Genomic DNA, 12112 nt, shown 5'->3' on the forward strand with positions numbered 1-12112 from the left:
TGATTGGGAATCAACTATTCAGTTGAAGTTGCCGGCAGCGTATACAGTTGAGATAATGTTATAGACATGCGTCCGCTATACTTTCACTCAGTCAGGACATGCCCTAGTAGTGCTACTTCTCCCATGGCGAGACTTGCATCTGGGAGGGCAGTGATAGCTGACGATGCGTGCTTCCAGTGCCTAGTAAACCGTAGTCCAGATCGATGACCACATATGTGTCCATTTGGCGGGAGCTGTCTGGAAGACGCAGTCAAGGCTATCCTATCATATCAAGTATACGTGGTGTTGATGAGGTTATTGACATGACTCTTGTTGCGATACTCGGGCTGCTCTACCAACGTTACTGGAGAGAAATATAATATTATCTTGTGTAATTTGTCTGCTCAGGATGGGATTCATCTGTGAGACAGGTGGATAGGCAGCTACTTTGATATCGTTGTCTGGTTCCTTTGGATATTGTGTTGCTGTCGTTGACATGGAGATATATATTGAGCTGGAAGTTATCCTGCTGCGAACCAGCAGTAGCGCCACCACGAACAAAATTAGCAAAACAAATCCCCAGAGTAAGGTCACCTCTCTCCAGCGACGCAGCGGCACTCATCTCTGATAAGTTGATCAGAAATTATACAGAGTATGTCCTCATTGCAAGAAACTCCCAAAGCGGCAATCCGTTGCCTTCATCGGACCGCGCTAACCCGATATGGTATACAACTTCATAAATTTTCTGCTGTCGCAGCATATCACCACCACCCAATCGCTGCATTTGAAATCAGCAGCTACCGCCCTGAAATTGCTCTACTAGTTTCCAGTGAACTATATTACATACATATTCGGGAATAAAAACAGAAAAAGCAATTCAATCATGGCGCAAACCCACGCCGGCTCCAAGAAGCGGCGGCGCGAGCCATTGAACGTCGACACCAAACTAGTCGAGATCTACGAGGACCTCGCGAACGAAAAGGACGAGATCCGTCTGAAGGCCGCGCAGGCTCTGGTGTCGCAGTTCACGCCGGACAAGAAGCCCACCGACGAGCAGATCAAAAAGGCCCTGCAGAGACTTTTCCGCGGCCTCTGCAGCAGCCGCAAGGCTGCGAGAATCGGCTTCTCTATTGCCTTGACTGAGATTCTTACGCAGATTTTTGCGGCGCCGAGGGAGGAAGAGTCGGAGATTACTATCCCGGCTGTTGTGAGTATCTGGGAGTCGCAGTCCAATTCGTCGGGGAGCGAGACGGGCCAGGTAGGTTGGATTGATTATTTGTAGAAACTGCTTTGCTGACCATGTCGCAGGAACAAAGAGATCATCACTTTGGACGGCTGTTTGGAGCGGAAGCTATTGTCAAGTCGTCGATTCTGTTCAAGAGCGATGTGCCACTGGCGGAGTGGACCAAGGTTTTAGATTTGGTGTTTAACCTAGCGAAGAAGAAGCCGTGGATTAGAGAGGAGTGCGGTTGGATTATCTACCGCTGCGTTTTTGATCTTGCTTCGCAAAAGGCTGGTGCTAAGTATGTGCAAGTCGCGCTGGAGCGGCTCTGTGCGAACGATCTCGCTCGTACGCCGGAGGGCGTCTCGATCTGGCTTGCGGCCAAGGAAGCCTACCCTAAGGCTGACTTCCCCAGCAAAGTCTGGAAACATGATGATCCGTTAGATTCACGGGAGAGGAACCAGCTTACCAAGGTTATGAAGGAATCCTCGGCTGCAGACTCTGAGGCGGGAAGCCAGGGGAATAACACCAAGTCCTCTGGAGTGTGGAGCTCCAAGTTGCACTTTGCTTGGGATGCTGTTATCAGGCAGCTTGCTGACGTATCAGTCAAACACTCGTCTCGTCTCAGCTTTGCTGATTTCTGGACGGAAGTCGTTGACAGTAAGTTCTCCGTTTTTGTCGTTTTCCAGATAACCGCATCTAACAAGTCTTTTAGATGGGCTGTTCGCGTCGTCCTCGTCCGAGGAGCGCAAGTACTGGGGCTTCCTCGTCTTTATCAAAGTTATCAATGAATGCCCCCTGCAGCTGGCTTCTCATGTATTCACCAAAAATCTCGTCAGATGCCTGACGAACCAGCTCGCCGTCGAGGACCGGTACCTGCACCGGATGGCCGTCAAGGCCTCCAAATCGATTCAGGCCCGTGTCGCAAAAGACCCCGAGTTCGCCGCGGCCTCCGTCATCGGGCTCATGGGCTCAGCCGGTTCCGTCAACTTCGACCAAGCCACCAAGACGAAAACGATCGAAAAGATCGTTGTCGAAGCAAACGTCGATGCACTGAAGCAGATCGTGCCTTTCTTTGAGAAGCTCATCGCGAGCCCCGGGACAGACGATGCCAAAGCGGCAGCGGCAAGCCGGCAGTCTCTCGCCGGTCTGCTCTTGTCCATCGTGAGATCCCGAGCTTCGGCCAGCGACGAGTCTCAAGCTGTCCTGGAGCAGATTCTGTTCACATTTGTGCGATTCGGCTATTTCATGCCCAAAGACGATGCGGCTGTCCAGCCAGCCTTAACCCAACAGAGCCAGGAGCTTTTCCGAAACCGAATCAGCTCGTGTCTGAACAGTCTCATTGCCAACCCAAAGTATGCGACTACCCTTCCATACGCTGTTGTGCGGAAGATCCGCGACGCCGCCAAGTCGGAGCAGTATGGCAAGTTTATTATCAACATGGACGAGACTCTGCGTGACTCGGTCAAGACTGCTTTCAAGTCTTTGAAGAAGCTGTCCAGCATGGTGAGTATTCTGAGCTTTTTCTGCAAAAGTTTTCTCTCACTAACTCGGAACAGGAAAAGAATGAGGTCTCGGGCGTTGAGGCGTTCAAGCTTCTGTATTCGATGACGATCCTACAAGTGTACAACGGTGATGCCGATGCGGTGTCCATGCTTGACGAGCTCGATTTCTGCTACACCAAGTTCTTGGGCGACAAGAAATCAAAAGACGACGAAGCATCCGATGCTTCTGATGCGCTGGTGGAAATCCTTCTCAGTTTCGCATCCAAGCAGTCGCAGCTCTTCCGCCGTATGAGTGAGCAGGTATTCGGTGCTTTTGCCGACAAGGTCACCGAGAACGGCCTGGAGTCCCTTGTATCTGTATGTCCAGGCCTCTTGACATCTAAGTCCCAGTGCTAACAAAGATATCAGATTCTGGAGGCCAAGGAAAGTCTTGCTGGTCAGCAGGAAATGTTTGAGCAGCAGGATGACGAAGAGGACGAAGAGATGATGGACGTCGACGAAGACGACAGTGACGTCGAAGTCATTGAGGCAGAGAACTCGGACGAGAACTCAGACGAGGACGAGGACGACGAAGCCGCATCTGACGAAGGCGAAAACGAGGAAGAGATGGCCGCCTTCGAAGCCAAGCTCGCCCAAGCCCTCGGCACGCACCGCGCCGACCAAGACCTCAACGAGCAGTCCGAGGACTCCGACGCGGACATGAACGACGACGAGATGGAGCAGATCGATGAGCAGCTGATCAAGGTGTTCCGCGCGCGCCGGGACGCCCTCGGCCAGAAGAAAGACAAGAAGGACGCCAGGGAGAACATGGTCAACTTCAAGAACCGCGTCCTCGACCTGCTGGAGATCTACGTCAAGAAATGCCACTCGAAGGTCTTTGCGCTCGACCTCCTTCTCCCGCTTCTGCGTCTCACGCGCAAGTCGACCGTCAAGCAGCTCGCCAACAAGGCGAACAGCGTGCTCCGCGAGTATACCAAGTTGTGCAAGGGCAACGCGCTTCCTTCGCTGGACTCTGCCGAGCCGGTGTGGGAACTGTTGAAGTCCATCCACGCCGAGGCGATGCATAGTGGTCCGCCCACGCATGCTTCGGCCTGCAGCCAGGCGAGCCTGTTGGTGGTCAAGGTGCTGGTGGCGCACGACAAGAACGCCATTGCGGAAGTGGTGGATGTGTATGCGGCTACGCGCAAGGAGCAGCTTCTCAGCAAGAAGTGCCATGTCCAGCCGCAGTTTTTCTCCGACTGGAACAACTGGTGTGTGTCTGCCAGCAAGCAGATGAAGAATTAGCTACCTAGATACCTCCATAGACATAGTGTACAGTACACATGATGCAAAATACTTGATTTGTGAATTGTGCTCAAAATCCTTTAATATACCGGTGCTGCGTCGTCTCCTCCAACACCTCCAGCTTCATCCCCACCTCAACAACCCCCTCACTCCGCGGCGCACTCAACATCCCAAAGCAAGGCTTATACTTCATCCCCTCATCCACCCGGCGATACGTCATCAGCGTATCCCACGGCTCCCGCTTATGCTTCTCCGCCGTATCGGGATCAACATTCGGCACCTGGCAGCGCGCACAGCGCGCCACGACATCCAAGTCCAGCGGCTCCCGCCCACAGCCACTAATCCGGACCGTCTTCCACGAATCCTCCGCCCAAGGCACCGTGCCCCGGACGATGATATTCGGCCGGAACCGCTCAACGGTAATCGGCTCCGCGCCGTTCCGCCGGAGCCGCTGGTTGAGGTCCGCCAGGGACGCCTCGGAGGCAATCAGCACGGGATGCACGTCGGGGAAGTAGGTGCTCTGCTGCCGGCCCAGCAGGCGCGGGTCGCCGTTGCCCTGCAGGATGCGCGGCGTGGGGCCCTTGTACACGAGACAGACATCGCGCTGCAGGAACCTGGTGAACGGTGCGTTGACGGTCTCCCCGTACACGTGCCCGTCTGTCAAGGTGTCCCAGATCTTGACCTGGGAGAGGGTCGTGTGCGCCGCTAGCCAGGCGGCGTCGGGGCGGGCGGGGATTTGAATCTTTTCTGGGGACCCGGTGATGCTGAGCAGGAGGGAGGTGCCGTCCTCGCTGAGAGCGGTGTTGATCAGTGTCATTTGGGGGATTTGGCGGATGGTGATGAACTCCTTGGTCTTTGCGTCTACGAACATCCATTGCCGGTCGAGGTCTAGGCCGTGCAGGCGCAGTGTGGTTTTGGAGAGTTCAAACCCGCGGCATGACTTGATGGGGTAGACGCGTAGAGAGACGATCTCGCTGCTCGTCTCTTTTTGTAGCCTGAGGGCTTGCAGCAGGCTGAATTTGTTGGTTCTCGCCCAGTTTATGACTCTTGGGGAGAGGACCACGAGGAGCAGTCCGAGAGCGGCTACTGGGAGAACTGGAGAGGAGAAGTCCATCACTTCAACTGTTTTATGTCAGTGAGTCAGGCACTTCAAGGTTCTTCCAACAATGTTGTTATGTTGCGCATAAATATCTAGATTTGCATGTATTGATAAGCAAATATTTGTATTCTGCCGGGATCAGCCGCCTTTCATGCGCTCTCCTTATCGTTGATGTGTCAGGTCATGCTTGGCCGTTAACATTGCTGATAATCATATGGAAGCTCTATCGTGTTGTTTTTGATCACTACAGTCCTGTAATGGCGGAAACTTAATGACAGGACCAAATGGTGTAAGCATCCTTGGATGAGCTCGAGAATTCGGACGGGAATTAAAACCTCGGCTGATTTACCGAAGATGTGACATCATTAGTAAACTATCAATGATTAGATCAACAAAGATGTGGTCGTCATCTAAGCATCCAAGCTATGCGTATAAGTCATGCAATCATGAATGTACTAATCCCCTATCACCATGCCTTTACATCGTCCTGTCCGCCCAGCATGTAATTAGAGCCTTGATTAATGCAATGGTAACCTCTCTCCCGGTCTGGACAGCGTGATCATTATGGGCACCAGGGACGTGCAAGAATACGACGTTCCGGTCCTGGCCTTGTTTTAAGGCATGCGCCAGACTGGTGTAGAAGATAAATTCGCATAGATAACGTCCGGCGTCTTCCGAGAGCCGGACGTCGGTCCCCGCAGCAAATGACTTCCATACATTGAGGAGTTTGTCGTTCGGTGGATGCGGGTTCCAGGGAGACTGTACAGCTTGCGACAATGGAGTTACCACTTGATCATGTATTTGTTCTGCAATGTCTGAGACAGACAAGGGATCGGCGGATCTCCCCGCCTGCAGCACGGGAGGCAGTTCGAGCTCTCTCCACCGTTTCTCTCCAGCTTCGTAACCCGATCGCCCTTCGATATCCGACATGAGATACGAGTCTCGGTGTGCCTTTGTCTCGACGGAATAGTAATGTCTCGTTGCTGCTATGCCCATGTGGAGCACGATATCTGGTCGTCGACCGCCGTGTGCCTTGGCATAATCATCGATTATGGAAGGCACGGTTGATTGGACGGTGGAATAAGCGACGGGGATAGGGTTCGGATGGACATGGATGAATACTCGKTGAGTCGTAGTGGGTCCCTCCGGGGATGCGGATGAGCCTTGTGGAACCGTAAAGGTGAACGAAGGAGGAAGGGATGAGGCGATCAGGTACGAGGCATTGACAAGATTAGTCTTAAAAGGCTAGTGGTCAAGTTAGTATGAGCTGGCACTTGTGACAAAAGGGTGGAGTGAGAGGGAAAATAAGCTATCGGCAGAAACTTACACCAAACCCAGTGACAAGAACTGTGATTTCATCCGAGTCCCCAGAAGATAGTGAAGGACGCCTCGCAAGTTGAGTGTGGATGGATGGGACTGCTGGTCCGCAGTCACCCATGATGATAACAGATAGTGCTCACTGCTAATGATGGAACGGAGATCACGATGTGCCAACTAAGACACTTAAAAGTGTTTTATTCTTCTGGCGCAAAATAGCATTCAGAGCTTCAGTCCAACCCCATGAGAGCAGCATGGATATATGATTATTGGCTCTCTCGAGAGGGGACATCCTCCGAGGTCGTATGCACCACTTGGAGCTGGTCCTTATCTCCTCTCTTCCTCCGGGGACCCCGCATCCCTTACTAAACCAATGTGGGTCTTGGCATCACGAGATCCCTTCCCACTAGTTGCCATGTTCTGGCCTGAGGCCTGAATCTGTTCCTGTCTTGAACAGATACAGATATCTTTGATATCCTGGTTGTTCTTGCAAGGATCAGGGCACGAATTAATGCCTAATTTACGGTGCAATAAGCTATTGCTCTAGTGCTAACATGACTCTCTGTTTACAGAAAATTAACTAACAGCCCTAGTTTCAAAGAGTGAATATCCATTCGTAGAAATGAGCATCAGCATTCACATTACTTGACATATTAGAGTGAATATCAAAATAACTTATATCTCCTTCTTAGCCTTTCTAGTCCATGCTCTCTCTTCTCTAACTTGTGACGCACTCGAATTACGGAATCAGAATAAAGCTCTGTCTGAAACATATTGCGACATACCCTTTAGATATCATTGTACAAACAAGCAAAGGAGATGATTCTTAGGGTCCTTTATCACCTCATTGATCTACAATGCCTTTTACATCCCATAGCAAGTGGTTTTCGGACACGGTCTAAAAGCATGGGAGGAATTTCCGACGGGTACAGCGAGACCTTGCACCTCCTGCAGTCCATCAATGACAATTTGTGGTGCCTCGAGAACCAGGGTGTCCAAACTCACATGCACTAGTATAGAGAGAAACAAAAACCATGGAGATGCCAGTTACTCAAATATCTCGTCCAAAGCCACCCCGAGTGTCTCCTCAACAAGGTCGCCGACACGGATCTCGACGAAATAGGCAAGCCTGCGAACGACGACACGTTCAACATGGGACCACAACCCACATTGGCCAGGTCTCCATCCAACACAAGATCATACCCTCAAGCCTCCAAGCGGAGTTGGAGGCGGCGGACGCCGAGTTCACAGAGACTAAGGCCAACATTTCGGAAGTCGTTCGCAAGTTACATAAGCTCCCTAGAGAGAGGGACAACAAAGTGGAAAAATCGATGCCTTCCATATGGGAACCATGACTGCCGGAGCCAAACCCCAGTGCAACACAAGACACCTTCTGACAACAAGGTTACCGAAAAATCAGTCACTGAACGTATCCATGCTATCAAAACAGCAATCATAGCTGTTACCGGAGAGATGAATACAGGAGAAGACAAGATACGCGATTGAATCGGTTCAATTGATCATATACAGCTTCAAAAGCTTACAACTACTATCGACACTATACAAAGTAGTGGAAACACCAAAACGACAACAAAAATGGCCAAGAGAAACCGCGAGGCTGGTAATGCAAAGGGAAAAGGGAAGCAGAGGGCTAACCCGGCAAGTATTATCCTCATTCGCCTCCCAGAATTGGATGACAAGGAAAGCCAATTTGATTTTGGAGATATCTCTAGCACTATATGGTTTGTCTCAGTGGACGCAGAAATACTATCTACCAACCGGCATCGGTTCCCTCTTAGGTAGGAATTACAAGCGAAACCCTGGTCTGCCAGGAGAATCTATCAACTTAGATTTGGAGGAAAAGACAGTTAATATTATGTGTTTCTCTTCATCCTAAGACCCTCGCAAGCACCTAAGTTAAGCGCCTGCCCTGCCTAGCTCTGTGGTATGGCACGAAGTGGGCAATGCCGTCTAGGGCTGGACCACAGATCCTGGATTCCGAGATAATGCAGGTTCCCAAACAGGTAAATAATTTTGGTCGCATGATATCATTCTATCTGCAGGAGGATGGAATGTGGCTTATATGTATCTAGAACGTAACAGGCTCCGATTAACTTCCTAGAGATTGGTGCTGTTACACGCAAGTCTCAGCAAGGCCACGGCAACATGTATGCACCATAGTATGATAGGCTATGTATCAGTCAGTGAAGTGAGTGAATCTTCATTGAGTCCAAAGACTGCTTTCCAACCTCAGGAGATCGATTTATAGAGAGTCCTGTCATAGATCGGCCACGCATAAGGATTCGCAGTACCGCAATGTTAGAACTAGTGTAAGACAATATATGGGGCTGTAACAAAGGAGACTTGTTATGAGAAGGATGGAAAGAATATGATGATATATAGAGCTATCTAGGAGAAGAGAAAGAAGTGAGACGAAAGGGAATGTTTTCATCAGAGTTTGGGATAATGATAAATATAAGCTATAGATATACCTCTTCAAAAAATATAGTTTTTTAAGAGGTGAGGCAAGAGGTCTAACCTCAAGCTACATCAAAGGCGAGACCACGAGATGTCAACTGAGACGTAGGTCCGACCGCTCGATCCTCCGCTTGGAGTTGGAATAGCCCTAGATAGATAGAGCTTGCCAGTAGTCACGCTCATTGCCAACTTGTGGAAAGCGGATCACGTTCGAAGCGAGTCCCGAAAGAGTAAACGCTCATCAAAGTCCTAGCCACTACCTACACTTGTCTACCCTTGATTCCGCCAATCTGAAACCTTGACGTATGAAACTTAGGCCCATCGTCGTATCGCGTATAGGACAGCTGTAACTTCGCTTAACCTCAGATCGACGACCAGAGGACAAATCAGCCAATTATAGCTTGCGGATTCCTCGTCTTCGAGCTCGAGTACAGTATTTCTTCAGTAACTGTCTCCATTGGACAGTCGATTGGACAGAATGGCTTTTTGACTACATGTCGTGGCCCACCTTGAATGTCACGATCGGGAAAACAATCTGCAGCTAAAGCAGCGAATTTCCCTATTGGGATAAACGTCCTGATTGAACTCGTGCGCGGACACCGCGGGCTTTCCTTCGAGCATTCAACAGCCCAGCTAGTGTCATGCTCGCTTATAAACCTGATTTGGTAGAACTCCGCTGCCGGATATTAACGATGAGACAGAAGCTGAGGCGATGCTATGATCTCGCCACAGAAAGGCCAGTGCAACGGATAAATGCCGACGTCGTATTCGACGTATTCTGTCAATGAGTCCCCGCACGGAACTACAGAGGCCCGAGAATCCAAATATACGGAATCCTTGCCTTGTATAGGGCCTCTATTGCTCAGGGAAAGCAGCGGAGTTTCATATATACCTGTCCACGGCCGTGGCGTGGTCATTTTCTTTCCTTCTTTCCTGCTGCACTACAGATCCCAAAGCAATCAACATGTCGTTGATCTCCGAGTTGCTCCAAAGTCCGTACTTTCTCCAAGGCGTCGCTGTGGCCTTGCTTTTGGTGGTCGTGTCGAACTTTTATCAGGTGCTTGTGGATGGCTCTCCCTACCGGAACATACCCCTTGTTGGGAGGAGCAAATGGGAAATCTCAAACAGCAAAGCCAAAGAGCGCTTCGTGGCGTCCGCGAAAGAGCTCTTTGCGCAAGGCTTCAGTCAAGTATGAGCATGTGTCCTGTTCGATATGTGCAAGGAGCTGACGTTGGGTTAGGGCAGGACCGTCTTTCAAATGATGTTCTCTCACTCTCCCATGATCGTCCTGCACCCGCGGTACATGGATGAGCTCAAGAGCCATCCAGATCTGGACTTCAACGAAGCTAATAAGAAGGTGAGAGTTAAAGCTGCTAATAGGGAAGTTGTGCTGTGCTGACAATGCAGGCCTTCTTTGGCGCCAAGTTTCCCGGATTCGAGCCTTTTGAAGGACTGGACAAGGAACGCATCGCTTTGGACGTCATCAACAAGAAGCTAACTCATACACTTGGTATGTGGGGTTGGTTGTGTGATGCAGCGGTGCCTCTTGCTCACTGACCAACTGTGCAGGTAGCCTTACCATCCCTCTTTCCAGAGAGACCTCGGCTGTGCTCAAAGAGGCATTGCCTCCAAAATCCGATGGTATGTCCTTCCAGTAGGCCCTTTTGGCCCTTTCTGACGTGACAACAGAGTGGCAATCTCTGGTCTTCGCTCAGGAGATTCCATACATAGTTGCCCGATTGTCGTCCCTTGTATTTATGGGCGAGACGATCTGCCGTGACAAGGAATGGCTGCACGTGTCTGTCAACTACACTATCGACGCATTCGTCGCTGCGCGTGATCTCAGACAGTGGCCCTCGATTACGCAGCCTCTGGTGCACTGGTTCCTGCCGTCAACACGAAGACTCAGGAAGCACATCGGCGTTGCGAAGAAGATCGTGCAGAAGGAGATCCAAAAACGAGAACTGATCCGGCAAGGCAAGCTCCCGAAAGAGAATCCTCCACGAACCGACGATGCCCTCGACTGGTTCAGAGAAGTCGCTGCCGGCCGCCCGTACGACATGGCCGTAAGCCAGGTCGGTCTTTCTCTGGCAGCGATCCACACCACTTCGAACCTGTTGACGAACGTCATGTACGACTTGATAGCCTACCAGGAATACATCCAACCCCTCCGGGATGAGATTGTTGCCGTCGTGGAGGAGGACGGATATCTGAAGAAGACCAGTCTTACCAAGCTGAAGCTGATGGATAGCGTTATGAAAGAAACCCAGCGGATGAACCCTGTCAGCATTGGTAAGTGATTGCTACCTGAGGCCTCCTGGGCCATAGCGCTGACTCTTCCAGCCCTCCTCCAGCGTCTCGCGCTGGCAGACATCACTCTCTCCGATGGCACCTATATTCCCAAGGGAGCAATGTGCACCGTCTCCACCCACACCTTGAGTGACGAATCCATCTACCCCAACGCGGGCACCTTCGACGGCTACCGCTTCTACAACAAACGCAAAGAGCCCGGCAATGAGCACCGGTACCAGTTCGTCACGACGAGCAACGAGCATTTTGCCTTTGGACACGGCCTGCACGCCTGTCCCGGGCGATTCTTCGCCGCGAACGAGGTTAAAATCCTCCTGGTCCATCTGCTGATGAAATATGACTGGAAGTTCGCAGAGGACCGCGGACGTCCCCAGTCGTTCATGCACGGCACCGAGATCATCTGCGACCCAACTGTGAAGTTGCTTTTCAAGGCACGAACACCGGAGATCGATCTATCGAAACTGGGGGAATTACCATCGGACAGTCACTCGTCAGTCTAGTGGAGAGCTCTTTCATGGCAGAACAAGTATGTATGGTGTACTTGTACTCCGTACCACGTATAGCAAAGCGCACATATCTTGTCTTATATCATGTCCTACCTACTAGCCTGTACGTAAGCCACGTACGACGACATATCACTCACTATTCTTGCGGAGTTGGTCTTGGAACTGCAGCCGAACCTGTTTTCATGACTCGGCAGAGATCACAACACATCATCTTATGTCTTATGTAAGGATTCCCCAGCAGACGCACGTAGCAAGGAAAACATTCTTTGCTACCCAAGCATCAGCATACGTTCAATTCGTACTCCAACCATCAACATAACTGCCTCTAATGAATCTGTAATCGACGACTGTCCCTACTCAGGTAGAATATCAGTATCGGCCGGATAAAAGTAAGATCCCAAACTCAATTAGG

General features: G+C 50.8%; 4 protein-coding genes across 4 annotated transcripts; 2 read left to right on the top strand and 2 right to left on the bottom strand.

Annotated features, from left to right (window-relative positions):
- Positions 1–862: 862 nt before the first annotated feature.
- Positions 863–3990, top strand: Asppvi_008622 (DNA-directed DNA polymerase POL5; the record flags this gene model as incomplete). Its single annotated transcript, XM_043304488.1, has 5 exons — positions 863–1237; positions 1288–1861; positions 1917–2707; positions 2761–3063; positions 3115–3990. The coding sequence occupies 5 exons, from the start codon at positions 863–865 to the stop codon at positions 3988–3990; spliced, it is 2919 nt and encodes a 972-aa protein (XP_043160423.1).
- A 70-nt stretch (positions 3991–4060) lies between these two features.
- On the bottom strand, positions 4061–5104 carry Asppvi_008623 (MOSC domain-containing protein; the record flags this gene model as incomplete). The annotated part of the gene is made up of 1 exon (XM_043304489.1): positions 4061–5104. The coding sequence occupies one exon, from the start codon at positions 5102–5104 to the stop codon at positions 4061–4063; it is 1044 nt and encodes a 347-aa protein (XP_043160424.1).
- Positions 5105–5566: 462 nt separating this feature from the next.
- Asppvi_008624 (putative pyroglutamyl peptidase type I) lies at positions 5567–6527 on the bottom strand (the record flags this gene model as incomplete). Its single annotated transcript, XM_043304490.1, has 2 exons — positions 5567–6334; positions 6417–6527. The coding sequence occupies 2 exons, from the start codon at positions 6525–6527 to the stop codon at positions 5567–5569; spliced, it is 879 nt and encodes a 292-aa protein (XP_043160425.1).
- A 3321-nt stretch (positions 6528–9848) lies between these two features.
- On the top strand, positions 9849–11694 carry Asppvi_008625 (cytochrome P450; the record flags this gene model as incomplete). Its single annotated transcript, XM_043304491.1, has 6 exons — positions 9849–10073; positions 10125–10241; positions 10292–10394; positions 10454–10525; positions 10574–11176; positions 11228–11694. The coding sequence occupies 6 exons, from the start codon at positions 9849–9851 to the stop codon at positions 11692–11694; spliced, it is 1587 nt and encodes a 528-aa protein (XP_043160426.1).
- Positions 11695–12112: the final 418 nt, after the last annotated feature.

The sequence above is a fragment of the Aspergillus pseudoviridinutans genome (assembly GCF_018340605.1).
Source record: "Aspergillus pseudoviridinutans IFM 55266 DNA, scaffold_6, whole genome shotgun sequence".
Classification (NCBI taxonomy): Eukaryota; Fungi; Ascomycota; class Eurotiomycetes; order Eurotiales; family Aspergillaceae; genus Aspergillus; species Aspergillus pseudoviridinutans.